The sequence below is a fragment of the Opisthocomus hoazin genome, unplaced genomic scaffold (genome assembly GCF_030867145.1).
Source record: "Opisthocomus hoazin isolate bOpiHoa1 unplaced genomic scaffold, bOpiHoa1.hap1 HAP1_SCAFFOLD_249, whole genome shotgun sequence".
NCBI lineage: Eukaryota > Metazoa > Chordata > Aves > Opisthocomiformes > Opisthocomidae > Opisthocomus > Opisthocomus hoazin.
In genome coordinates this window covers 26,846-49,436 of record NW_027448762.1, presented here as the reverse complement: position 1 = coordinate 49,436, position 22,591 = coordinate 26,846, and the positions used below count along the sequence as shown (strand labels likewise).

The 22,591-nt window shown below is 66.4% G+C and overlaps 2 protein-coding genes across 2 annotated transcripts; both read right to left on the bottom strand.

Annotated features, from left to right (window-relative positions):
- Positions 1 to 335: 335 nt before the first annotated feature.
- SCYL1 (SCY1 like pseudokinase 1) lies at positions 336 to 2,636 on the bottom strand (the record flags this gene model as incomplete). The annotated part of the gene is made up of 5 exons (XM_075411982.1): positions 2,529 to 2,636; positions 1,957 to 2,218; positions 1,718 to 1,857; positions 649 to 771; positions 336 to 549 (listed from the first exon to the last, which is right to left on the bottom strand). Coding segments are annotated over exons 1-5 (847 nt in total), but the record flags the coding sequence as incomplete, so codon positions are not given.
- Positions 2,637 to 11,783: 9,147 nt separating this feature from the next.
- FRMD8 (FERM domain containing 8) lies at positions 11,784 to 22,212 on the bottom strand. Its single transcript, XM_075411980.1, is given in 14 exon segments — positions 11,784 to 12,331; positions 12,644 to 12,821; positions 13,907 to 14,116; positions 14,523 to 14,646; positions 15,923 to 16,098; positions 16,101 to 16,122; positions 17,994 to 18,160; positions 20,467 to 20,525; positions 20,620 to 20,685; positions 20,688 to 20,705; positions 20,708 to 20,719; positions 21,718 to 21,784; positions 21,786 to 21,886; positions 22,197 to 22,212. Coding segments are annotated over 14 exon segments (1,590 nt in total). The 3' UTR covers positions 11,784 to 11,957.
- Positions 22,213 to 22,591: the final 379 nt, after the last annotated feature.

Below are 22,591 nucleotides of genomic sequence, written 5' to 3'. Positions count from 1 at the left end.
TCCCCAGGCCCCCACGTCCCGCCCCCAAACCCCAACGACCCCAAGTGCCCCCCAGGCCCTGCGTCCCCCCCCCATGTCCCCGTGTCCCCCCCCGAACCCTGTGTCTCCCCCCAAGACCCCCCCATGTCCGCCCCACAAACCCCAACGACCCCAAGTGCCCCCCAGGCCCTGTGTCCCCCCCATGTCCCCCCCCACGACCCTGTGTCCCCCCCCCAAGACCCCCCACATCCCCAGGCCCCCCCCCAGGCCCCCCCATCCCCCCCCCAAACCCCAACGACCCCAAGTCCCCCCCCACGCCCACATCCCCCCCCCCCCCACGTCCCCCCGGAACTCACCAGGGCTCCCCCTGCCCTCGGGAGGAGTCGCTGAGCTCGGGGGGTCGTGGGGCCGGGGGGGGGTGCCGGGGGGCCGGGGGGGGACCCCCTCTCCGGCGGCCGCCACCCTCTCCAGCCCCCCCAGCTTCCAGTCGCCCCCCGGGTCGACGAAGATGGCGTCCAGCGCCAGCGCGTGGTGCACCAGCCCCGAGCCCCCCAGGAAGGTCAGCGCCGCCTGCGGGAGCGCTCAGCCGGGATCGGGGACCCCCCGGGGCGACGGGGACCCCCCCGGGGCGACGGGGACCCCCCCGACCCCCCCCCGCCGCCCCCTCACCAGCAGCTGGTGCAGCCCCCAGGCCACCTCCTGCTCGCCCAGGGCCCCGGTCGGGGGCCGCAGCCGCAGGTGCCGGCGCAGCGGCGTCACCGGCTCCGTCACCAGGTACAGGCACTGCTCCGTCTGGGGGGGCCGCGGCGTCACCGCGCGCCCCCCGCCTGGCCCCTCGCTGTCCCCGCATCCCCCCTCGCCCCCCCATGTCCTTGTGTGTCCCTCCTGGCTCCCCCATCCCCCCACATCCCTCCCCTCATGTCCCACCTGTGTCCCCCTGCGGCCCTACAGCATCCCCTTCCCCCATGTCCCCCTGTCCCCCCCCGTCCCCCCCTGTGTCCCCCCACAGCCCCCTCTCTGTCCCCGCACGTCCCCCCTGTCCCCCCCATCCCCCGTGTGTCCCCCCACAGCCCCCTCTGTCCCCGCCGCCCCCCTCTCCCCCCATGTCCCCCTGTCCCCCCCCGTGTCCCCGTGTCCCCCCATGTGTCCCCCCACAGCCCCCTCTCTGTCCCCCTGTCTGTCCCCCCTGTCCCCCCCTCTCCCCCCCTGTCCCCCCCGTGTGTCCCCCCACAGCCCCCTCTCTGTCCCCCCGTCCCCCCCTCTCCCCCATGTCCCCCTGTCCCCCCCCGTGTCCCCGTGTCCCCCCATGTGTCCCCCCACAGCCCCCCCTCTGCCCCTCGTCCCCCCCTCTCCCCCCATATCCCCGTCCCCCCGTGTGTCCCCCCATGTGTCCCTCCACAGCCCCCCCTATCCCCACATGTCCCCGTGTCCCCCCATGCCCCTCTGCATCCCCCCTGTCCCCCCACGTCCCCCCATGTGTCCCCCCATGTGTCCCCCCCAGCCCCCTCTCTGTCCCCGTCCCCTCCCCTCCCCCCATGTCCCCCTGTCCCCCCCGTCCCCCCGTGTGTCCCCCCGTGGGTCCCCCCCACAGCCCCCTCTCTGTCCCCCTCTCCCCCCATGTCCCCCTGTCCCCCCCCGTCCCCCCACATCCCTGCCCCCCACAGGCCCTGTATTCCCACGCGTCCCCCCCGCCCCCTCTCTGCCCCCCGTGTCCCCCCCGCGCCCCCGGCCCCGTCACCTCCAGGCTGTCCAGGAAGGCCACCACGCTCGGGTGCCGCAGGCTCCGCAGCCGCCGCAGGGCGGCCCGGGCCAGGTTGGTGGCGGCCGCGTCCCCCGTCCCCAGCCCGTGGCGAACACCGACACCGGAGCCCCGTCCGCCTGCCACGGGGGACACCGTGGGGACGGGGCCGAGGGGGACTCGGGGCCGAGGGGGACTCGGGGCCGAGGGACCACGAACCCCCCCCCGCTCCCCCCCACCTTTCGCCGTCCCTGCAGCAGCTGCCAGAGCGGGGCCGGGGCCGCGTCCGCCGCCGGGGCCGGGTCGGGTCCGGGTCCGGGTCGGGCGGGCCGAGCTCGAAGGGGAAATCCCGCACCGGGTCCCGGGAGAAGAGCCACATCGCGGGGCCGGGGGGCCCGGGGGAGCCGGGGGACCGAGGCCGGAGCGGGCCCGGAGGTGGCAGCGGTGGCGCCGGGCGGGAGGATCCAGTGGCGGACCAGGGGGCGGGACCGGGGGCGGGGCCTGGGTGAGAGGTGGAGCCGAGGCGGGGCCGCACGGGGGGACGGGGCGGAGTCAGGGGCAGGGCCGCGCGGGAGGGGGAGGAACGAAGGGAGGAGCCGGGTCAGGGGGCGGAGCCGGGGCGGGGGTCTGACACGGAGCGGCTGGGGCGGGGAGGGGCGAGGGGCGGGGAGAAGGGCGGGGCCGTCTGGGAGGAGAGGGGCGAGGGGCGGGGCGGAGGGAGGGGCGGAGCCGGCGGGAGGGGCGGGGCGATGGGCGGGGCGCGGGAAGACGGTGTGAGGGACACGCGGGCAGGAACAGGTAGTGACGTCACCAGCAGGCCACCAGCCTGGCAGGAACAGGCAGTGACGTCATAGGGACCGTGCAGCGAGGTCGCGGCGGGGGCCAGGGCCAGCCCGGCGGTGTCGCAGCCCCGTGACATCACCACCCCGTCAGCACCCCCCCACGCCAGGAACCACGCGAGGCAGGTCAGGACTCGGCAGGTTTATTGGTCAGGAGGGATCCCCGTCGCGACACGGGGTCCGTCGCGACATGGCATCTTCATAGTGCCACAGGGTCCGCGTCATAGGACAGAAACGCGGTCCCCGCTGTGACGCAGGGTCTCTCCGCTGCGGTGTGTGGTTTCCCGTCGCGATACCGGTCTTCCGGGGGCTCCACTGAGGTGCGGAGTCCTCAAACAAACCTGTGCCCCCGTCACGACATGAGGCCACAGTCGCGATAAGGGTTCTTCCCTGGCCCTGTCCTGTGGCTCCCCCAAAGCAGCGCGGACTCCGGTCAGGATACGGGGGGGTCCCTATTGCAAACCCAGGTCCCTGTCGTGACACGGGGTCTCCCCTGTCTCCGCACCTTGTGTCCCCCAAAGCAGTGCGGGGGTCCTGGAGGAATGGGGGGTCCCCGTCGGGATATGGCGGGGTCCCCGTCGGGATATGGGGGTTCCCCGTCGGGATACGGGGGGTCCCCGTCGCGACGGCAGGAGCCGGGCCGGCAGCGGGTGCCGCGGGGAGTCGAACCCCGCCCCGGGGGCGCGGGGCTCCCGGGGGTGCCCCCACCGGCACCTTTTGCTTTTTTTTGGCCCTTTCTCGGCTCCGGAGGAGAAAAAGCAAAACCTGAGACAACGGCGTTCTCTCAGGAAAAGAAAAAACCTCCCCGCGCGGGGCCCCGCCCCCGCCCCGCCCCCCGGGCGCGCGGCGCGCCCCGCCCACTCCGCCAGGGAGCGCTGCTGCCGCGCCGCGCCCCCGCGCGCCGCGCCCCGCCCCGGCAGAGCGCGGGCCCCGCCCCTAAACAGCCCCTGGGGGCGGGGCGTCCCCAGGGGGCTTGGGGGGGGGGGGGGGGGGGGAATTCCCTGCCAACGGCGGGGGGGGGCCCAGCGCGCGGCCCTGGCAGCACGGGGAGGGAGCGCGCCCCCGCGAGGGTTTGGGGGCCGGGGGCCCAAAACTGGCGCAGAAAGCGGGATTTTGGGGTCAGGCGCGCGTCCCGGGCGCAAAATGGGCTGAGAAAGCGGGATTTGGGGTCAGGCGCATGTCCCGGGCGCAGAATGGGCTCAGAAAGTGGGATTTTGGGTCGGGCACGCGTCTCCGCTGCGAAATGGGCTGAGAAAGTGGGATTTTGGGTCAGGGCGCGTGTCCCGGGCGCAAAATGGGCTCAGAAAGCAGGATTTTGGGTCAGGCGCGTGTCCCGGGCGCAGAATGGGCTCAGAAGGCGGGATTTTGGGTCAGGCGCGTGTCCCGGGCGCAAAATGGGCTCAGAAAGCAGGATTTTGGGTCAGGCGCGTGTCCCGGGCGCAGAATGGGCTCAGAAAGCGGAATTTTGGGTCAGGCGCGTGTCCCGGGCGCAAAATGGCTCAGAAAGTGGGATTTTGGGTCAGGCGTGTGTCCCGGGCGCAGAATGGGCTCAGAAAGCGGAATTTTGGGTCAGGCGCGTGTCCCGGGTGCAAAATGGGCTCAGAAAGTGGGATTTTGGGTCGGGCACGCGTCTCCGCTGCGAAATGGGCTGAGAAAGCGGGATTTTGGGTCAGGCGCATGTTCCGGGCGCAAAACGGGCTGAGAAAGCGGGATTTTGGGTCAGGCGCGTGTCCCGGGCGCAAAACAGGCTGAGAAAGCGGGATTTTGGGTCAGGCGCATGTCCCGGGCGCAAAACGGGCTGAGAAAGCGGGATTTTGGGTCAGGTGCATGTTCCGGGCGCAAAACGGGCTGAGAAAGCGGGATTTTGGGTCAGGCGCGCGTCCCAGGTGCAGAATGGGCTCAGAAAGAGGGATTTTTGGGTCAGGCGCGCGTCCCGGGCGTGGGGGGGCCCCATTGGTACTTACTCCGCTCGCTCACCTTTCCTGCCTCTCATTTTGGGGGCATTTCTAGTTTTTTGCCATTTTTTGTAACCCAATTGTCCATTTTGGGGCGGATCAAGGCCATTTTAGGCACCATCGCTGCGTGGGGGGGAGAGCGGGGGAGGGGAGAGAAACAACCACCACCACCGGAACCGCACCGGGAACAGCGCCGGAGCCGCCGACTCCTCCCTACCCCGAAAACTCCGCGGCTTCTGCTCAACTCTAGCGTTTGGGGGAAAAACCTGGGAAAAAGGTTAAAAAAAGCCTCCCCCTCCCCAGGCAACATGCAAAGGCTCTAAGCTTTCTTTTTTTAAAAAAAAAGCCACTTTTTCCACTAAAAATCCCAGTTTGGACGGGTTGGGGGGGGGGGTGGCCAACGGCACTCGCTGCACGTTTTGGGGCAGTTTTGGTCTTTTTTGTGGGGTTTTTTTGTTTTCAGATTTGTGGATCTGGAGGGATGGAGCGGAACTGGGGGGGGAAGCGGCAGAACCCACCCGGGCCGAAGCTGCGGCGCCCACCATGCCGGGATCTCCCGTTTTTGGAAACAAGCAGCAGAAATACCCTTTCTTTCGATCCCTACGTCTTTCTGCAGACCCTTTTTGGGCTTTTTTTGCCCCAGTCTGGCGGTTTGGGGGTACGGGTCCTCAGCCTGACAGTCGGAGGCGCAGAGGCGGCGGGGGTCCGGAACAAAGACCTGCGAGACACAGCCCCCCCCCGCCCCGTCAGCCGCCGCGCGGGGGGAGCGCTGACGACGCCCCGTTTCCTCGCGTTTAGCCCCCAAAAACACGGCCTCCCGCATCGCCCCGCGTGGGAGGGGGTGACGGGGTTGGGGTGCCACCCGGCCACGCGGCGCCCTTCGGGGGTCCCCGTGCTCCCCCCCACCGGCACAGCCGCGCCCCGACACCCCCGCCACACCCAAAACGGCCGGAAACGCCCCAAATCCGCAGCCCCTCCCCCCGACCCCAAACCGGGCGATTTTGGTGAAGGGGGGGGGTTGGGGCGCGCCGAAGGTACTTGCCACCGTCACAGACGAAGCGATTTGGGGTTTTCTGCCTTAAATTTTTTTGCTCCCCCCCCTTCGCTCGCTTCTACACTTACAGTTTTGGGGGGAAAAGCCTAAATTTAATCATCCTGCTGCTGTTTATGGAGAAAACCTGAAAATGCGGTTATTGTGCCACCCCCCCGCGCCCTCCCCCGCCGCGCGCTCTGCGGGGACCTGCGGGGTTTTTTACGTCATTTTTTTCCCAAAGGAAGCTCCTGGGGATGCTCGGCACGAGCCACAATCCTGATTTTCCAGCTCCATTTTGGGGCAAAAAAAGCGGCTTTTCTTCCCAGCTGCCTCCTACCACTGCATCTGCGGAAAGGCTGGAAACAAGCCCAAAACGCGCCGCCCCCCCCCCCCCCCGCCAGACCCTGCCCCCGCTCCACCAGCCAGAAACCACCAGAAACGCCCCGAAAAGCGAAAATCAAATTAAAATCTTACTTCTGACCGGCTCCACATTAATCAAATCAGTGTTTTTATCCTCAAAGGTGCCTGCGGAAAATCTCCTGAGCGCAGTTTGGGTGCGGATTTGCCTTTTTTTGGTTAAATCCCCAGACCGGGGTCTCTTCCTATTTTTCCTTGGCATTTTTCTCACCATTATTTGCCTTTTTTTGTTTTTTTTGTTTTCCTGCGTTTTCCTGCTTCCCTGAGGGGGAAAAAACACGGAGACACCCCCGGCCCCCCCGCACCACCGTCCTTCTCCTGCCCCCCCCCCCCCCGCGCCGCCGCTTTTGGGGGAAGAAGCGGGGGTTTGCGCTCACCTACTCTGCGCCGACGGGCGGAGCGGGGCGGGGGGGGGGTCCCCGTTTCTCGGGGGTTTTACAGAAAAAAGGGGGGAGTGGGGGGGGCGACGGCCGCGGCGCCTGCAACAAGAGCCCCCCGCCCCCCGGCCCCCGCAGCGGGGGAAGGGCCTCACCCGGCCGCGGCTCCGGTAGGGGGCGCTCCGCCAGCTCCTCGCTCCGCTCCGCTCCGCCGGCCTGCGGGGGGGGGGTCCGGTCCCCCGCGCCCGGCTGCTGTGCGGGGCTCTGCGGGCGCTGCTTCCTCCTTCCCTCGAGCTTCTCTCTCCGTTCTTTGGGCTATTTCTTCTGGGGTTTTGCTATTTCCTCTTTTTCCTCTGCATTGTTTCTCTCTCCTCGCTTTTGCCTGCCTTTTCTCCGCTTCTCTGGCTTCACCGATTCCCACGGCTCCTTCGAGGTTTCTTTGTTTTCTGGCTTCTCAAATTTCCAGATTATTTTTTCTTTTCTCTACTTCTTTTTCCTATTTCTCAATTCTTTTTTCTATTTTCTCAAATTATTTTTTTCTGTTTTCTCAATTCTTTTTTGTTTTCTCAATTCTTTTTTCTGTTTTCTCAAATTCGTTTTTTCTGTTTTCTCAAATTCGTTTTTTCTATTTTCTCAAATTTGTTTTTTCTATTTTCTCAATTCTTTTTTTCTATTTTCTCAATTCTTTTTTCTATTTTCTCAATTCTTTTTTCTATTTCTCAAATTCTTTTTTCTATTTTCTCAGTTCTTTTTTCTATTTCTCAGTTCTTTTTTTCTATTTTCTCAATTCGTTTTTTCTATTTTCTCAAATTCATTTTTCTATTTTCTCAATTCATTTTTCTATTTTCTCAAATTCTTTTTCTATTTTCTCAAATTCATTTTTCTATTTTCTCAAATTCGTTTTTCTGTTTTCTCAATTCATTTTTCTATTTTCTCAATTCTTTTTTCTATTTTCTCAATTTTTTTCTATTTTCTCAAATTCTTTTCCATTTTCTCATTTTTTTCTATTTTCTCAAATTCTTTTCCATTTTCTCAATTTTTTTCTATTTTCTGTCTTTCTGTTTTCTGGGGTTTTTTCTATTTTCTCCTCCAGCTTCACCCATCTTCATGGCTCTTTGTCCCCTTAATTTTTAGGATTTATTTCCTCCAGCTTCGCCAATTTGCACCGGCTCTTTTTTTTTTTTTCCCCTCCCTCTTTTCTCCTTTCTCGTCCTCCTTTTTCACTTCTTTCTCCTCTTCCTGGGGCTGCCCTGCCCAGCACCTCCTTCCTGGCTGCCAGCCGCCACCTTTTACCAAAAAGTCCTTTTTTTCCCCCAGCCGCGGCCACTGGGGGAAAAAATTAAATTCCCTCCTTTCTCTCTTCAAGCCGTTAATCTCGCTCCCTGCCAAGGTTTATCTTCACTCTTGATTTTTCCTTTTTCTCCCCCAATCATCTCCTCTCTCAATCCATCTTCCTTTGCCAGCAATCTTCTGTCTTGGCTTAAAACGACGCATTTCACCCCAAACTCTCCCAAAACATCCGCACCCAACCTGTGCTCCCCCAGCCCGGCGCTGCTTCTAAGGAGAAACAAGCAAAAGAGCTTCAACAGCTTTTTTGGAAAGAAAGCAGCTTTAGGAGCTTTTTTTAAAAAAAATGAAACAGCTTTAAGAGCCTTTTAAAAAATAAAAAAAAGCTTTAGGAGCTTTTTAAAAAATAAAATAGCTTTAAGAGCTATTTTAGAGGAAATCAGCTTTAAAAAGTGCACTTTTTTTTAAAGCAAAGCTGCTTTGAAAGCTTCTTTTCATTAAAAAAAGCGCCTTGGCTCGCTCCAGCTTTTCTGAACTATCAAATTATGGTATTTTAAGAATTAAAAAAAAAAAAACCACTTTGAGAGCTGCTTTTTCTTAAAGGAAACAGCCTTAAGAGCTTCGGTTTTTTTCAAAAAAACCAGCTTTAAGAGCCTAGTTTTAAACAAAATAAAGCAGCTTTGAGAGCTTTTTTTCATTAAAAGAAGCGCCCCAGCTCACTCCGGCTCTTCCAAATGATTGAACTGCCATATTTTAAGAATTCAAAAAAACAAAACAGCTTAAGAGCATTTTTTTTTTTCTTTAAAGGCAACAGCTTTCAGATCTTTTTTTTTCTTTAAATAAAGCAGCTAGTAGCTTTAAAAGCTTTTTCAAAAAAAATAAAGACGCTTTAAGAGCCTTTCTTTAAAAAAATAAAGCAGCTTTAAGAGCTTTTTTTTAAAAAAAAAAAAAAATTCAGCAGCTTTGTGAGCTTTTTTCGCAGCGAGAAGCGCCGCAGCCGGCTCTGGCTCTTGCCGCCGAGGGAATCGCCGTTCTTGGGAGAATTAATGGCGATCCGGGGCTGCTTCCTCGCAGAGCGCCCGCCTGCGCTGGGCCCCCCGCCTTATAAAGCCGACACACGTCACCGCTGCCGCAGCTGCCTCCGCGCAGGGGCGAAGAAATAATCCCCGAAATCGCCAAAAAAGGGCAGCAAACAAAAAAATCAATCCTGCCTCGGCATTCGAGAAAACCTCTTTTTTTTTTTTTTTCCTCCTATAAATCATCCCAGCAGTGGGAGGCATTCAGCCACCCCGTGTGTTTTAGCATGAAAATGGTTAAATTTGACGCCAAATTTTTTTGCATGATTTTGCTTGTTCTGCGCAAAAAAAATTTCCATTCTGACCTTTCTGGATGATTTTAGAGCATTCTTGTTATTTAATAGTGAATGTTGCTTTCACTCTTGCTGCGTCATGGGTCTGGGCCCTTGCGAGAAACGCTCCTTTTCTCCCAGAACAGCCACAAATCCTGGGAAGAAAAGGTGAGCGATGCTTGGCTCTGGAGGGGGACACACAGACCCAGAAACCCTTTTTTTTCACCTATTTCCTTTGTTTCCAGCAAATCACAAATGACCCTTTTTTTTTAATACTTATTTTCACCCCTTTCCACAAAAGCCCAAACTTTTAGTCCTCTCCTAGCAAAGCCCAAATAACCCTTTTTTACTTTTTCCTTTCCATGAAAATAGGCCAAAATCTCTGCATTTCAAGGCTGTGCTGAGTCATGGCATGGCCTGTTTGCAACCAAGTGAAAAAAAAGAAAAAAAATAAATCACCTTTTGTGGTATTTTGAGGCATTTCCGGGCAGAAAATTGAACCCCAAAAGTGCTAGTAGAGAGAACATACCCCTCCCCCCACCCCCCACCCCCGAAAGCTGTAATTAAAGCCGATCCGGGGCTAATTAAGCTGCTGACGAAGCCAGCAAGGCACTCGGGAGGCGCAGGGCGAGTTTTTTCCGACGCGTTCCAAGGCGTTTCCTGCGGGAGATAATATTTCACTATTATTTTGCTGCATTATTCTGCCATTAAGGCCCACAAAACCGGGATTTTTTCCACCATTTCAGCTGTACGGAGAGGCCTCCCCTCACTCACAACCTGTGTTTTCAGGGAGAATTTACACAAGGATGATTTTTGCAGCAATGATTTGCCGTTTCTGTCTGTTTTTAAGAAGAAACGCACATGCAATTTCAGCTTTGAAATCATTTTCTCAGCTGCAACATGGCCAGAGTTCACGTTTTCTGCATGGAAATGCCCCCAAAAGCTGCTTTTCCCTCAGGGCTGGACCTGGAGGGTCCATTTTAAGGCATTTTTCCATTGGACAGGTAAACCTGGTTTTCACCAAAACCTAGTGTTTTGTTCTTAAAAAAAAACCCCCACAACACAACAAAACCCACAAACCCGGCTGGGTGGAAAAGCTGTTGTAACTGGGGATAGCATTAAAAACGCTCAAAATGAGCCCAGAAGAGGCCCAACAGCTCTGCCAGCAGATTTAGGCCAGTTTAAGCCGGTTTTGAGGCCCAGGGTACTGATTTTGGCCCCAACTTGGCACAGAATCATGAGGGAGGCTTCAAAAAACAGCACCAAGGGGAAACGGCAGTCGTTCAGCTCCTTTTTTCACTCAAACAGCCCCTTTCTGAGCCCACAAGGAGAGGACCCCTCCGCCTCCCCCCCAACCCGCTCTCCACAGGGATTTGGGGGAATCCTCCCCAATTCCTCACCATTCTTGCATCCCAAAGGCAGATTTCCTGAGGATTTTCTCTCTCTTGAAAACCAGCTATTTTTAACTTTTCACACAAAAATTACCTCAGGAAAGCGGGGGGAGGGGGCGCTTTACCGCGTTCCCCACCCCCATCCCAACCAGGGAGCCCCAAACCCCCGCCAAAACGGCAGAAATCCCCGCCCCCCCCCCCCTTCGCTCCCCCTCCCCCCAACTTTAAGTTTACATCTCCTCCACGCCCATCGACAGGGAAAAAAAACGGGGTTCGGGGGCCGGGCCCGGCCGGCGGAGGGATACGCGGTGAGGGCGGGGGCCCCGCCGTGCTGCGGCCCCGCGGCCGGTTCTAACCGGCGCCGGCCGGCCCGGCCGCTGCGGGTGGCGCAGCGCAGCACTGCGCATGCGCGCTCCGCCCCCGCCCCTGCGGGCTCCGCCCCCGCCGGCCCCGCCCCCGCGCCGTGCCGCAGTGCTGCGGGGGCGGGCGCGGGCGCTCGGTCCCCGGAATGGGGGGGTCCCCCCCCGCTGCAGCGCGGAGCCGGGAGAGACGAAAAAGTAGGAAAAAAAAAAAAAAAAAAAATATAAATCCACCCTTTTCCCCTTGGTTTTACCTTAGGAAACGCGTGCGTCCCCGCCGCGCGGCCCGTCCCTGGGGCAGAGTGCGGCCTCCAGCCCGAGCACCGGCAGAACCGGCGCCCCGAAACCCGGCCTCCCCTCCTCCCCCGGGGCAGGGCCGGCGGGCGGCCTCCCTCCGGAAGCCCTCTTCCCAAACATTTACTTGATTCCCCCAAATATTCGTGTTTTTTCGGTTTGTCAACCTGCTCGATTTCAGAGCCGAGATTTACCTGTGTCAGTGAAGCGCAAATAACCCTCGGCTCCCCGCTTTCAGAGCACGAAGCTTTCCCGAATCGTTGACTCTCCTTGAAACGTTATTCGAAGCTGAGGCGGCTTTGCCGCAGGGCCGGGGGCGGGCTGGGGCTTTACCGCTGAAAAACCGCGGTGAAGTCGGTTTAAAATAGCCCCTTGGGTGGCGGGGAGCGCGGGGGAAATGGGGCTGAACAGCGAAATGCTCGAGTTTTGGGGTGCTTTGTGCCCGGGGAGGACCGCGAAGGCTGGGCGGGAGAGCGGTGACCCGAAACCGGCGGGATTTGCCCCAGAGGCAGCGGCGGGGCGAGGGAGGTGCGTGCGGGCCGCGGGGTTCGGTAGCGCTAATGAGGGGAGCGCCCCCCCGCCCATCGCGGGACGCGAGGCCCCGCCCTCCTCCTCCTCGGACACAAAATGGCTGCCGTCACGTGGGGCCGCCATTTCGCAGCGCCGCCCACGCGAACTGCCCCGAGGCTTCCCGAACTGCCCCGGAACTTCCCGAACTGCCCCGGGGCTTCCCGAACTGCCCCGAACCGGCCCCGGAACTTCCCGAACTGCCCCGGACTTCCCGAACTGCCCCGAACCGGCCCCGAAACTTCCCGAACTGCCCCGAAACTTCCCGAACTGCCCCGAACCGGCCCCCGGACCGCCGCGACGGGCCCCGGAGCGCCAGAATGAGCCCCAAAATGCCGCGATCTGTCCTGGATCAGCCCCGAACCGCCCGGAGTTAGCAGCAGAGTACCCCAAATCTGCCACAAGGTGCCCCAAAATGTCCCGAACGAGCCCCAAACCGCCCCGGACCGCCCCCGGTCCGCCCCAGGCCACCCCGATCAACCCCGCATCCGCCACGAAGCGCCCCAAAACGCCCGTCCCTGCAGTTTATTTGTGTGCGAGGGGGTGGTCGGTCCAAAGTGGGGGGGTCCCCGGACTCCCTCGGGGGCCGGCTCCCAGTCTGCCCTGGAGGGGCTCCCAGTCCGGGGAGGGGGGGGCTCAGCCCTGCTCCAGCCCGGCCCCCCCCCGGCACGGGGCGGTGGGAGCCCCCCCCCAGCCCGAAGAAGGAGGCCGAGCGCCGGGGGGGCTTCACCCGCCGCAGCTCCTGCCCTGGGGGACACGGGGGGGGTCAGCGCACGCCTGGGCCCCCCCGTGTGCCCCCCCGACGTGCTCCTCACCCCGCGCCCCCCGCCCCCACCAGCCCCCTCTCCCTCCATGTCCCCCGTGTGTCCCCCCGTGTGTCCCCCCACAGCCCCCTCTCTGTCCCCCTGCCCCCCCGTCCCCCCACATCCCTGCCCCCCCACAGGCCCCTGTATTCCCACGCGTCCCCCCCGCCCCCTCTCTGTCCCCCGTGTCCCCCCCGCCCCCCGCCCCCCCAGACACCCCCCCCCCCCCGCGCCCCCCGGCCCCCCCCGCGCCCACCCTCCCGCACGTAGTCGATCGTGGCCAGGCGCTGCAGGCGCGGGCGGGTGACGCTGTCCTGCGGCCGCAAGGGGGCGCCCCGCGCGGGGCCGTCGGGGGCGCGCGGCGGCCCGGCCCCGCCCAGCTCGATGCAGCACTCGATGAGGGCGCTCATCAGGGGGGCCTGGGGGGGGGCGGGCTGGGCAGCGCCCCCCAGCTCCCCCCAGTGCCGACCAGCATCCCCCCAGTGCCCCCAGCATCTCCCAGTGCCGCCCAGCATCCCCCCAGTGCCGACCAGTGCCCCCCAGCATCCCCCAGTGACAACCAGTGCCCCCCAGCGCCCAGCCGTGCCAACCAGCATCCCCCAGTGCGTCCCAGCATCCCCAGTGCCCCCAGCATCACCCCAGGATCCCCCTAGTGCCAACCAGTGCCCCCAGTGCCCCTCAACGTCCCCCAGTGCCCCACAGCATCCCCCCCAGTGCCCCCCAGCATCCCCCAGTGCCCCCCAGCATCACCCCAGGATCCCCCTAGTGCCAACCAGTGCCCCCCAGTGCCCCTCAACGTCCCCCAGTGCCCACAGCATCCCCCCCAGTGCCCCCCAGCATCCCCCAGTGCCCCCCAACATCCCCCAGTGCCCCACAGCATCCCCCCAGTGCCCCCCAGCATCCCCCAGTGCCAACCAGTGCCTCCCAGTACACCCCCAGGGCACCACAGCATTCCCCTAGTACCAATCAGTGCCTCCCAGTGCCCCCCAGCATCCCCCAGTGCCCCTCAACCCCCCCCCCAGTGCCTCCAGCATCCCCCAGTGCCCCCAGCATCCCCCCGTGCCCCCCAGCATCCCCCCCGTGCCCCCCAGCATCCCCCCAGTGCCAACCAGTGCCTCCCAGTACACCCCCAGGACACCCCAGCATCCCCAGTGCCCCCCAACCACCCCCCAGTGCCTCCCAGCTGCCCCCCAGTCGCCCTGGAGGAGGAGAGCCGCCCCCCAACTGCCTCCCGCTGCCCCCCACCTGGCCCCCAGTTACCCCGGGGGGGGGGGGGCAGCTGCACCCCGCCCCCCCAAACCGCCCCCCACCACCCCCAGTGCCACCCTGCTGCCCCCCAACCACCCGGGGGGGGGGGGGGGCCGAGCTGAGCCCCACCGCCTCCCAAACACCCCCTGTTGCCCCCCCAACCGGCCTGGGGGGGCAGAGCCGAGCCCCACGGCCCCCCCACGGCAGGGCCCCCCTCCCCCCAGCAGATCCATGGGGCGCGGCCGTGGGGCTGACCTGGGGGGGAGAAGACTCGTAGCAGGCGGTTGACGGGGGCTCCCTCGTGGTCGCCGTCGAACTCGAGCCACAGCTGGGGGGGCCCCACGGCCTCCCCCTCCTGCCCCACGGTGTCCCCCTCCTGCCCCACGGCGTCCCCGTCCTGCCCCACGCCGTCCCCCTCCTGCCCCACGGCGCCCACCAGCTCCCAGCACAGCTCGGAGAGGGGCAGCGACAGCAGCACGTGCTGGGGGGGGGAGGGGGTCAGCCCCACTGCGGCCCCCTCCCCCCCCGTGCCCCCCAGCTTCCCCTCGCCCCACGGCGTCCCTCCAAAGCCGACCCCCACGCTGACCCCAAGCCACCCCCCCCCACTCTGCCCCACAGACACCCCCCCCATGGGCCCAATCCTGCCCATAGACCCCCCCCAGCACCAATCCTGCCCCCCCCCCGTACCTTCTCTCGGGGGTCGATGATGGTGACACCCCCCCACCCCACGGCGTCCCTCCAAAGCTGACCCCCACGCTGACCCCAAGCCACCCCCCCCCCCCACACCGCCCCAGCCCCCACTCTGCCCCACAGACCCCCCCCCATGGGCCCGATCCTGCCCATAGACACCCCCCCCCAGCACCAATCCTGCCCCCCCCCCCCCGTACCTTCTCTCGGGGGTCGATGATGGTGACGCCCCCCAGCCCCACGGCGACGCTGACGGGGCGCAGCCCCCCCCGGCTCAGCAGCCCCCCGGGGGGGCGGTCGATGGCCCCCGGGAAGAAGGCGCATCTGGGGGGGGGGGGGGGGCCGGACGCCTGGGTCCCTGGGGGCACTTGTGGGGTGCAGTGGGGGGGTCCCTCCGGGGGGGGGGGTCCCTCCCAGCCGCCTGGGTCCCTGGGGGCACTTGTGGGGTGCAGTGGGGGGGTCCCTCACCCCCTCCCCAGCCACCTGGGTCCCTGGGGTCACTTGTGGGGTGCAGGTCCGGGGGTCCCTCACCCCCTCCCCAGACACCTGGGTCCCTGGGGTCACTTGTGGGGTGCAGTGCGGGGGGGTCCCTCACCCCCTCCCCAGCCACCTGGGTCCCTGGGGGCACTTGTTAGGTGCAGTGGGGGGGGTCCCTCACCCCCTCCCCAGACACCTGGGTCCCTGGGGGCACTTGTGGGGTGCAGTGGGGGGGGGGGCTCTCTCCCAAGGGTCCCTGGGGGCACTTGTGGGGTGCAGTGGGGGGGTCCCTCACCCCCTCCCCAGCCACCTGGGTCCCTGGGGTCACTTGTGGGGTGCAGTCCGGGGGTCCCTCACCCCCTCCCCAGACACCTGGGTCCCTGGGGTCACTTGTGGGGTGCAGTGCGGGGGGGTCCCTCACCCCCTCCCCAGCCACCTGGGTCCCCTGGGGGCACTTGTTAGGTGCAGTGGGGGGGGTCCCTCACCCCCTCCCCAGACACCTGGGTCCCTGGGGGCACTTGTGGGGTGCAGTGGGGGGGGGGGTCTCTCCCAAGGGTCCCTGGGGTCACTTGTGGGGTGCAGTGGGGGGGGTCCCTCACCCCCTCCCCAGCCACCTGGGTCCCTGGGGTCACTTGTGGGGTGCAGTCCGGGGGTCCCCTCAGCCCCTCCCCAGACACCTGGGTCCCTGGGGTCACTTGTGGGGTGCAGTGGGGGGGGGTCCCTCACCCCCTCCCCAGACACCTGGGTCCCTGGGGTCACTTGTGGGGTGCAGTCCGGGGGTCCCTCACCCCCTCCCCAGCCACCTGGGTCCCTGGGGGCACTTGTTAGGTGCAGTGGGGGGGTCCCTCACCCCCTCCCCAGACACCTGGGTCCCTGGGGGCACTTGTGGGGTGCAGTGGGGGGGGGGTCTCTCCCAAGGGTCCCTGGGGGCACTTGTGGGGTGCAGTGGGGGGGTCCCTCCCCGGGGGGGGGGTCCCTCCCCAGACACCCGGGTCCCTGGGTGGCTGTGGGGTGCAGGGGGGCCCGAATGCCTGGACCCCAGGCTGAATTGCAGGGCTGGAACGCTGGGGTCCCCAGGGGTCTGGGGAGGGGGGGGGGGGGTCCCAGGGGTCCCCCCACTCACCCGTAGCCGGGCAGCGCGTGGCAGCGGTGCAGGAAGGCGCGGTAGAGGGCGGCGGGGGGGGCCTGGGGGCCGGGGGTGCGGGCGAAGGCCTCGAGCAGCCCCTCCTCGGGGGGGGGCGGGCGGGGGCCCCGCCGGCGAAGGGCCCCCCACAGCCCCCCTCGGCCCGGGGGCCGGGGGGCAGCAGCTCCCCCAGCAGCGGCCTGGGGGGAGGGGCGGGGGGGGGGTGAGGGCTGTGCTGGGGGGGCGAGCCAGCCCCTGGGGTGGGGGTCTGTGGGGTGCCGGGGGTCCTGGGCAGGGGTCTGTGGGTGCTGGGGGTCCTGGGGCTGGGGTCTGTGGGTGCTGGGGGTCCCGGGGCTGGGCGTCTGGGGGGTGCTGGGGGTCCCGGGGCTCGGCGTCTGTGGGGTGCTGGGGGTCCTGAGCAGGGGTCTGGGGGGTGCTGGGGGTCCCGGGGCTGGGCGTCTGTGGGGTGCTGGGGGTCCTGGGCAGGGGTCTGTGGGGTGCTGAGGGTCCTGGGCAGGGGTCTGAGGGGTGCTGGGGGTCCCGGGGCCAGGGGTCTGTGGGGTGCTGGGGGTCCTGGGCCGGGGTCTGTGGTGTGCTGTGGATCCCGGGCAGGGGTCTGTGGGGTGCTGGGGGTCCCGGGGCTGGGCGTCTGTGGGGTGCTGTGGGTCTGGGGGTGCCGTGGGTCGGGGGTGCTGCGGGTCTGGGGGAGCTGTAGGTCTGGGGGTGCCATGGGTGGGTCTGGGGGTGCCTGGGTCTGGGGGTGCCGTGGGTCTGGGGGTGCCGGGGTCTGGGGGTGCACTGGGTCTGGGGGTGCCGGGGGTCTGGGGGTGCCGGGGGTCTGGGGGTGCAGTGGGTGGGTCTGGGGGTGCACGGGTCTGGGGGTGCCGGGGGTCTGGGGGTGCTGTGGGTCTGGGGGTGCCGTGGGTCTGGGGGTGCCATGGGTGGTCTGGGGGTGCCGTGGGTCTGGGGGTGCCGGGGGTCTGGGGGTGCAGTGGGTCTGGGGTGCCGTGGGTCTGGGGGTGCTGTGGGTCTGGGGGTCTGGGGGTGCTGTGGGTCTGGGGGTGCCGTGGGTCTGGGGGTGCCATGGGTGGGTCTGGGGGTGCCTGGGTCTGGGGGTGCCGTGGGTCTGGGGGTGCCGGGGGTCTGGGGTGCACTGGGTCTGGGGGTGCCGGGGGTCTGGGGGTGCCGGGGGTCTGGGGGTGCAGTGGGTGGGTCTGGGGGTGCACGGGTCTGGGGGTGCCGGGGGTCTGGGGGGTGCTGTGGGTCTGGGGGTGCCGTGGGTCTGGGGGTGCCATGGGTGGGTCTGGGGGTGCCGTGGGTCTGGGGGTGCCGGGGGTCTGGGGGTGCAGTGGGTCTGGGGGTGCCGTGGGTCTGGGGGTGCTGTGGGTCTGGGGGTCTGGGGGTGCTGTGGGTCTGGGGGTGCCGTGGGTCTGGGGGTGCCATGGGTGGGTCTGGGGGTGCTGTGGGTCTGGGGGTGCGCGGGTCTGGGGGTGCCATGGGTGGGTCTGGGGGTGCCGTGGGTCTGGGGGTGCCGGGTCTGGGTCTGGGTGCCGTGGGTCTGGGGGTGCAGTGGGTCTGGGGGTGCCGTGGGTCTGGGGGTGCCGGGGGTCTGGGGGTGCAGTGGGTGGGTCTGGGGGTGCGTGGGTCTGGGGGTGCCATGGGTGGGTCTGGGGGTGCCGTGGGTGGGTCTGGGGTGTGCGCGGTCTGGGGGTGCTGTGGGTCTGGGGGGTGCCGTGGGTGGGTCTGGGGGTGCCGGGGGTCTGGGGGTGCCGTGGGTGGGTCTGGGGGTGCCATGGGTGGGTCTGGGGGTGCCGGGGGTCTGGGGGTGCTCTGGGTGGGGGTGCTGTGGGTCTGGGGGTGCCGTGGGTCTGGGGGTGCTGTGGGTCTGGGGGTGCGCGGGTCTGGGGGTGCTGGGGGTCTGGGGGTGCTGTGGGTCTGGGGGTGCCTGGGTCTGGGGGTGTGCGGGGTCTGGGGGTGCCGTGGGTGGGTCTGGGGGTGCCGGGGGTCTGGGGGTGCCGCGGGTCTGGGGGTGCCGTGGGTCTGGGGGTGCCGGGGGTCTGGGGGTGCTGACCGCAGGCTCCGGGCCGTTGTGGCGGCCGGGCTGGAAGGGCCCAGGCGCAGGCGGCAGGCGAGGGCCCCCAGCTCCCGCGCCGCGGGGGGGTCCACGGGGCAGCGCCCGGCCAGCAGCTGCGCCCGCGCCTCCTCGTACAGCAGCCGCAGCAGCTCCTCCTGCTCCAGCTGCGCCACCCAACGCGTCACCCGACGTGTCACCCAACGCGTCACCCGATGTGTCACCCAACGCGTCACCCAATGTGTCACCCGACGTGTCACCCGACATGTCACCCGACGCGTCACCCACCGTGTCACCCGACGTGTCACCCACCGTGTCACCCACCGTGTCACCCGACGTGTCACCCGACCGTGTCACCCACCGCGTCACCCGACGTGTCACCCGACGTGTCACCCACCGTGTCACCCAACGCGTCACCCGACGTGTCACCCACCGTGTCACCCAACGCGTCACCCGACGTGTCACCCCACCGTGTCACCCACCGTGTCACCCACCGCGTCACCCGACGTGTCACCCAACGTGTCACCCACCGTGTCACCCAACGTGTCACCCGACATGTCACCCACCGTGTCACCCCACCGTGTCACCCGACGCGTCACCCACCGCGTCACCCGACGTGTCACCCACCGTGTCACCCACCGTGTCACCCAACGCGTCACCCACCGTGTCACCCAACGTGTCACCCGACGCGTCACCACCGTGTCACCCACCGTGTCACCCACCGCGTCACCCGACGTGTCACCCACCGTGTCACCCGACGTGTCACCCGACGTGTCACCCACCGTTGTCACCCACGCGTCACCCGACGTGTCACCCGACGCGTCACCCAACGTGTCACCCAACGTGTCACCCGACGCGTCACCCAGCTATGTCACCCGCCGTGTCACCCACTGTGTCACCCAATGTTGTCACCCACTGCTGTGTCACCCACCGTGTCACCCGACGCGTCACCCGACGTGTCACCCACCGTGTCACCCAACGCGTCACCCACCACGTCACCCGATGTGTCACCCACCGCATCACCCACCGTGTCACCCAACGCGTCACCCACCGTGTCACCCACCGTGTCACCCAATGTGTCACCCGCCATGTCACCCAACGCGTCACCCAACGCGTCACCCAACGCGTCACCCACCGTGTCACCCGACGTGTCAACCCAACGCGTCACCCGATGTGTCACCCACCGTGTCACCCACCGTGTCACCCACCGCGTCACCCACCGCGTCACCCGACGTGTCACCCACCGTGTCACCCAACGCGTCACCCAACATGTCACCCGACGTGTCACCCACCACGTCACCCAACGCGTCACCCAACGCGTCACCCCACCGCGTCACCCACCGTGTCACCCACCGCATCACCCAACGTGTCACCCCACGTGTCACCCGACGTGTCACCCGACGTGTCACCCACCGTGTCACCCAACGTGTCACCCAACGCGTCACCCGATGTGTCACCCACCGTGTCACCCAACGCGTCACCCACTGCGTCACCCAACGCGTCACCCAACGCGTCACCCGACGCGTCACCCAGCTATGTCACCCACCGTGTCACCCACTGTGTCACCCAATGTTGTCACCCACTGCCGTGTCACCCACCGCGTCACCCGACGTGTCACCCAAACACGTCACCCGACGTGTCACCCAACATGTCAGCCACTGTGTCACCCAACGTGTCACCCAACGCGTCACCCAACGTGTCACCCACTACCATGTCACCCGCTGTGTCACCCGCTGCCGTGTCACCCCCACTGCGTCACCCACTGTGTCACCCGCTGCATCACCCACTGTGTCACCCGCTGCCATGTCACCCACTGTGTCACCCCACTGTGTCACCCACTGCATCACCCACCGCGTCACCCACTGCCGCGTCACCCACTGCGGCACCCCCCGCGTCACCCGCTGCCATATCACCCGCTGCCATGTCACCCGCTGCATCACCCACTGCATCACCCCACTGCGTCACCCCCTGCGTCACCCACTGTGTCACCCACTGCCATGTCACCCCCTGCGTCACCCACTGCATCACCCCACTGTGTCACCCGCTGCGTCACCCACTGTGTCACCCGGCTGTGTCACCCACCGCATCACCCGCTGCATCACCCGCTGCCATGTCACCCACTGCGTCACCCAACGTGTCACCCACCATGTGTCACCCACTGCGTCACCCGCTGCCGTGTCACCCTGCTGCAGCACCCACTGCGTCACCTGCTGTGTCACCCACTGCCGTGTCACCCACTGTGTCACCCCACCGCGTCACCTGCTGCGTCACCCTGTGTCACCCTGTGTCACCCACTGCGTCACCCCACTGCGTCACCCACCGCGTCACCCGCTGCGTCACCCTCCCACGTCACCCCCGCCGCGTCACCCCCCCACCTCCATGGTCCCCCCCCAGACCCACTGTCCCAGCCCCCACCCGCCGGGGTCCCCCCCAGCACCCAGGGGTGGGGGTCCCCGCGTGGGGGCGCGCTCACCTCCAGCTCCTTGCTGCGGGGGAAGAAGACGTTCCTGCGCAGCTGCAGGCAGGGCTCGTCTGCGGGGACCCCGGGTGAGCGGGGCGGGGACCCCCGGGGTGCTGGGGGGGCCGGGGACCCCCGGGGTGCTGGGGGTGCTGGGGGGGGGCTCACCGTGGGCGATGTCCGAGGGGGAGCCCAGGCTGAAGCGCAGCAGCAGCTCCGGCCACTGCCGCAGCAGCGCAGGGGACGGTGCCGCGCTTGAGCTGCACCTCTGCGGGGCACCCACGGGTCACCGGGACCCGCGGGGACACCCACGGGGTCACCGGGACCCGCGGGGACACGCGGGGACACCCACGGGGTCACTGGGACCCCGCGGGGGACACCCACAGGGACACGCAGGGGCACCCACGGGGTCACTGGGACCCGCGGGGACACCCACAGGGACACGCGGGGACACCCACGGGGTCACCGGGACCCACAGGGACACACAGGGACACCCACGGGGATTACCAGGACCCACAGACCCGTGGGGACAGGCAGGGACACCCACGGGGATCACCGGGACCCCATGGGGACACCCACGGGGACACGCAGGGACACCCACGGGGATCACTGGGACCCATGGGGACACGCGGGGACACCCACGGGGTCACTGGGACCCGCGGGGACACGCGGGGACACCCACGGGGTCACCGGGACCCATGGGGACACACAGGGACACCCACGGGGATCACCGGGGCCCGCAGGGACACCCACGGGGTCACCAGGACCCATGGGGACATGCAGGGACACCCACGGGGTCACCAGGACCCGCAGGGACACCCACAGGGACACACACGGGGATCACTGGGACCCATGGGGACACGCAGGGACACACATGGGGTCACCGGGGACCCGCCCGGACACGCAGGGACACCCACGGGGTCACCGGGACCCACAGACCCGTGGGGACAAGCAGGGACACCCACGGGGACACATGGAGGAACACACGCAGGGACACACAGGGACACCCACGGGGATCACCAGGACCCACGGGGACCACCCACGGGGACACGCAGGGACACCCATGGCCACCCGCTGGGCCCACGGCACCCACGGGGACCCACAGAGACACGGGGACCCGCGGGCACCCACAAGGACCCACAGACACCCACGGGCGCCCGAGGAAGCCCAGCGATGGGTGGGACCCCCGGGGCCCGGCCCCGCCCCCCGCCGAGGGCCCCGCCCCCGCCGAGGCCCCGCCCCCCGCCGAGGCCCCGCCCCGCTCACCGAGCAGGCTCGAGCTCATCCACAGCGCCAGCGCCTCGGTGGCCACGGGGGGGAGGCGCAGCGCCCCCCTGCAGGCGGCGCAGCAGCTCCCCGGCCGTGGGCCCCGGCGCGGGCTCCAGCGACAGCGGCACGCGCGAGCCGTCGGGCAGGAAGGCGAGGGCGGCGGGACCTGGGGGCGGGGCGCCCACGGACACCCCCGCGGGGGACACCGAGACGTCGTGGGGAGCCGCGGAGAGACCCCCGCGGGGAGCCCCTGACACTCGCCCTGGACACCCACGGCACGCCCCCCCGGGGTCCCGCGGGCACCCCCGCGCGCACACCGCAGGGGACCCGGGCGTCGGCTCCCCTCCTCCCCCCTCCCCCTCCCCCCCCCCCCCCCATCCCCCTTCCCGAGGACCCGGGCGTCCGAGCCCCACAGCCCCGCCCCCGCGGCGCCCGGGCCCCGCCCCCTCACCGGCAGCGCCGGGGGGCGCCGACACCTCCTCCCCCCTCCATGCGCGAGGCCGGGGTCACGCCGGGGTCAGGGCTCCGGGGGTTCCGCGCGCCCGTCCCGCGCCGGGCGGAAGCGCCGCGGAGGAGGGGGCGGAGCCGCGCCCCGGGACGCCCCGCCTGGCGCGGGCAGCGGGGGCCGCGCCGCCCCCTGGCGGCGGGGAGGACGCGCAGGAAGAGGCGCAGCCGCTGTACGAAGTATAGAACCGTGTATTCCTCTGTGCGCGCGGGGCGGGGCGGGGCCGGGCGGGGGTCGCGACCCCGTGGGGCGTCGGGAGCGATAATTAAAAAATAAACCCAAAGAAAGACCCGGGGGGGGGGGGGGGGGGAGGTAAAAAAACAATCGGCGGGGGCGGGGCGGGGGGTCCCGCGTCCCCCCGGGCCC